This window comes from Pocillopora damicornis, chromosome 14 (assembly GCF_964200805.1).
Source record: "Pocillopora damicornis chromosome 14, jaPocDami1.2, whole genome shotgun sequence".
In the NCBI taxonomy this organism is placed as follows: Eukaryota; Metazoa; Cnidaria; class Anthozoa; order Scleractinia; family Pocilloporidae; genus Pocillopora; species Pocillopora damicornis.
The window spans coordinates 5,398,146-5,401,413 of record NC_142683.1 but is presented as its reverse complement, the minus strand read 5'-3'; the positions used below and the strand labels follow the sequence as shown (position 1 = coordinate 5,401,413).

Below are 3,268 nucleotides of genomic sequence, written 5' to 3'. Positions count from 1 at the left end.
AATTGAAAAGTGGCCTATTTCTATTGTTAAAGGTTCTCAAGACTGAATCATATTTTCACAAAGGAAGAAAGTGGACCATGCTTTGTCAAATTCCACCTGAGGCAAATATTCTCTGAGAAGTCTTATTCCTCGATTTGACAAACGTTTGTCTTGGATGAAAGAAATAAAAAAATCGCCTTCAATAACATTGAACGCATGCTGTAGTTGATGAGTAACTTGAGCTTCGTATAAGCTTGGATCACTCGTATAAATAGTGACAGTCCAATCAGTGCATCCTACCCTTGGTGACAGAGCACCAAAACTGACAGATCTGGCAATACCATCTTCGCCACATTTGTCGACAGCGAAATAGAAATCTTGACCGAGTTCACGTTGGAAATGATCGATGTTTGATTGCGAAGCCTCCATGGGAATCCGATCAAGTACAATGGGGTTATCGGCAAACAATTTCTGAGCAACAGGGCTTGAAAAGATCGTGTCACAGAGGTACTCTTTAGTACAAGGCTCTATCAGGTCTGAGAAATTAACTTTGATAGATCTGAGTGCGAAGAGCTTCTTATTTACAGCAGAAGTCCTAATAATTGTCATCTGTGTAATTTCTCTCGCGAGGGAGGGACACACTGTGGATGCGAATATCTCTCGCTGTACATCCGGGTAATGTCTTCGTACGTACTCGTTCATTGCTTTCGATAGCCGTTTGTAAACACCCTGACCACGAAACTCCGTTGATGTCCTGGCGGCCTGTCGAACTGCTGTTCTTCCATTGTCAACAACCGAGCACTGAACCAGTCCAACAAGTTTTTCGCTCGAGTGAGCTAACATCACCGCAACGTTGTTCATTTGCATCCAGTTATGAAATCTGATTGGAAGATAGTCTTGGCCATCATAAACACCTTCTGATAGTTTTAGGATCTCGTCAAAATCGCTGGTTTGAGCAAGGCGAAATATCAGCTCAGTAGTCATATCTCTCTTTGTAGCACGGCTTGAGAGTTAGTCGGTCTTCCCAAGGAAAGGAGTGATCGTATCACTGCACTTAAAAGGGTGGTATCATTGTTTTGACAAAAACGACTTTATTCTTTTTTTTTGCTGCGTTCAGTGACGCATTTATTGCACACAAGACTCTTTTCTAGAAAGAATGAAAGATATTTCTTAAAAGATAAAACGGTAAAAACGAACGATAGAATCCGACGTTTCGGGGTAGTCATGACTCCATTATCAAGGTAAAAGTTTAAAACATGCAAATAACAGTATTTAAGTGATGTGGCGCGAAAAATTAACATAATAGGTGCGAAGATTATACAAATACTTTCGCACGAATAGAGTCCGATTGCACGTTCAGGTTTGGCTTTAAAGTTCTTATAGGAAGCATTTCGTACAATAAGCAGTCAAATTTGTTCCTGCACTTCTTAAGAACTTCGAAGCATTTCAGTAGGTCCTGAGGGATCGTCCCGTGTACGTTCTTGTAATGTTTGGCAATGGCTGAGGACTGTTGTTTATGTCCTTTTACACGATTGTGTAAGTGTCGGCGTGTGTATCCTATATAACCTGTATCGCACAGGTCACATTGGTATTTATAAACAACACACTGTTCATTTACGATCGATGGCTTTGCTTCTTTCACATTCAGTTCTTGATCAATTTTTCGGCTGACAAATACGGGCTGGATGTTGGTTTTCACTTTTAGGCTCAGATCCTTGAGTTGTCCTTTCACAAAATTTGTTGAGGTTTGGTCTTTAAATGGTAGAACCACTCGAATTGTGTTATCCGTCTCTTTAGTTGGTAATAATGGTCGCTGCTGGTCACAAACCTTTGAGTCAACGAAATTTTTGATGACAGAGTCGATGAGGTGTTTGGGGTACTTTAAACGCGCGAATACTGTCTTCAATCGGTCACATTCGTCTGAGAAGTGTGACCAAGAAGAAGATAAACGATGTGCTCGACCCAGCATAGTTCGGAGTAAACCCTGTTTGTACCGATTGTCAACGTGACTTTGGTAATGTAAGAGGAGACTTGAATTCGTGGGTTTTACGTACACCTTTGTCTCTATTTGGGGCGATCGGTTCAGTAAAATAGAGACAAAGGTGTACGTAAAACCCACGAATTCAATAAAGTAAAGTACCCCAAACACCTCATCGACTCTGCCATCAAAAATTTCGTTGACTCAAAGGTTTGTGACCAGCAGCGACCATCATTACCAACTAAAGAGACGGATGACACAATTCGAGTGGTTCTACCATTTAAAGACCAAACCTCAACAAATTTTGTGAAAGGACAACTCAAGGATCTGAGCCTAAAAGTGAACACCAACATCCAGCCCGTATTTGTCAGCCGAAAAATTGATCAAGAACTGAATGTGAAAGAAGCAAAGCCATCGATCGTAAATGAACAGTGTGTTGTTTATAAATACCAATGTGACCTGTGCGATACAGGTTATATAGGATACACACGCCGACACTTACACAATCGTGTAAAAGGACATAAACAACAGTCCTCAGCCTTTACCAAACATTACAAGAACGTACACGGGACGATCCCTCAGGACCTACTGAAATGCTTCGAAGTTCTTAAGAAGTGCAGGAACAAATTTGACTGCTTATTGTACGAAATGCTTCCTATAAGAACTTTAAAGCCAAACCTGAACGTGCAATCGGACTCTATTCGTGCGAAAGTATTTGTATAATCTTCGCACCTATTATGTTAATTTTTTGCGCCACATCGCTTAAATACTGTTATTTGCATGTTTTAAACTTTTACCTTGATAATGGAGTCATGACTACCCCGAAACGTCGGATTCTATCGTTCGTTTTTACCGTTTTATCTTTTAATGAAAGATAGCATCAGAAAATCTGATTGTCTGTTTCTTGTTTCTTTTTTTCCGAAAGATTATTGTTGATGATTAAACTGCAGCCAGAACATCTTTTTTACTAAATAAGATTCTGTGAGCTGAAACTTTTCACGCATGCGACATAATTATCATTACTCAGTTATTTACGTTAACATTTCAAGTTATTTTTAGTTTGTGAATTAATTCCAATTGGCTAGATTTCTAAATCATCTGTCAATTCTCCTTCGGCACCGTTTGCTTCATAATATTCTGTATATTGAGTCCGAAAATCACAAAGGTGAACTGCGGATAAAGACGCGAATACGAAAGCGATCCTCGCAGTAATGATCACTACTTGATCGGTAGTGAAAATAAGCCCCGAAAAAAATTCAAGCCTATGTGGGATTTGAACGCATGACATTTGCGCTACTGGTGCAGTGCTCT

General features: G+C 39.9%; 3 protein-coding genes across 3 annotated transcripts; 1 reads left to right on the top strand and 2 right to left on the bottom strand.

Annotated features, from left to right (window-relative positions):
• Positions 1-1,051, bottom strand: LOC113686969 (histidine N-acetyltransferase). The gene has a single exon (XM_027204656.2). The coding sequence runs from the start codon at positions 961-963 to the stop codon at positions 37-39; it is 927 nt and encodes a 308-aa protein (XP_027060457.2). The 5' UTR covers positions 964-1,051; the 3' UTR covers positions 1-36.
• A 243-nt stretch (positions 1,052-1,294) lies between these two features.
• LOC149034132 (uncharacterized) lies at positions 1,295-2,059 on the bottom strand. The gene has a single exon (XM_089192969.1). The coding sequence runs from the start codon at positions 1,946-1,948 to the stop codon at positions 1,295-1,297; it is 654 nt and encodes a 217-aa protein (XP_089049095.1). The 5' UTR covers positions 1,949-2,059.
• Positions 2,060-2,071: 12 nt separating this feature from the next.
• Positions 2,072-2,680, top strand: LOC149034131 (uncharacterized; the record flags this gene model as incomplete). The annotated part of the gene is made up of 1 exon (XM_089193842.1): positions 2,072-2,680. A coding segment is annotated over one exon (609 nt), but the record flags the coding sequence as incomplete, so codon positions are not given.
• Positions 2,681-3,268: the final 588 nt, after the last annotated feature.

Bases quoted from the DNA above. Each gene is read 5' to 3' on its own strand.
- LOC149034132 (XM_089192969.1), bottom strand. From the start codon at position 1,948: ATGCTGGGTCGAGCACATCGTTTATCTTCTTCTTGGTCACACTTCTCA.
- LOC113686969 (XM_027204656.2), bottom strand. From the start codon at position 963: ATGACTACTGAGCTGATATTTCGCCTTGCTCAAACCAGCGATTTTGAC.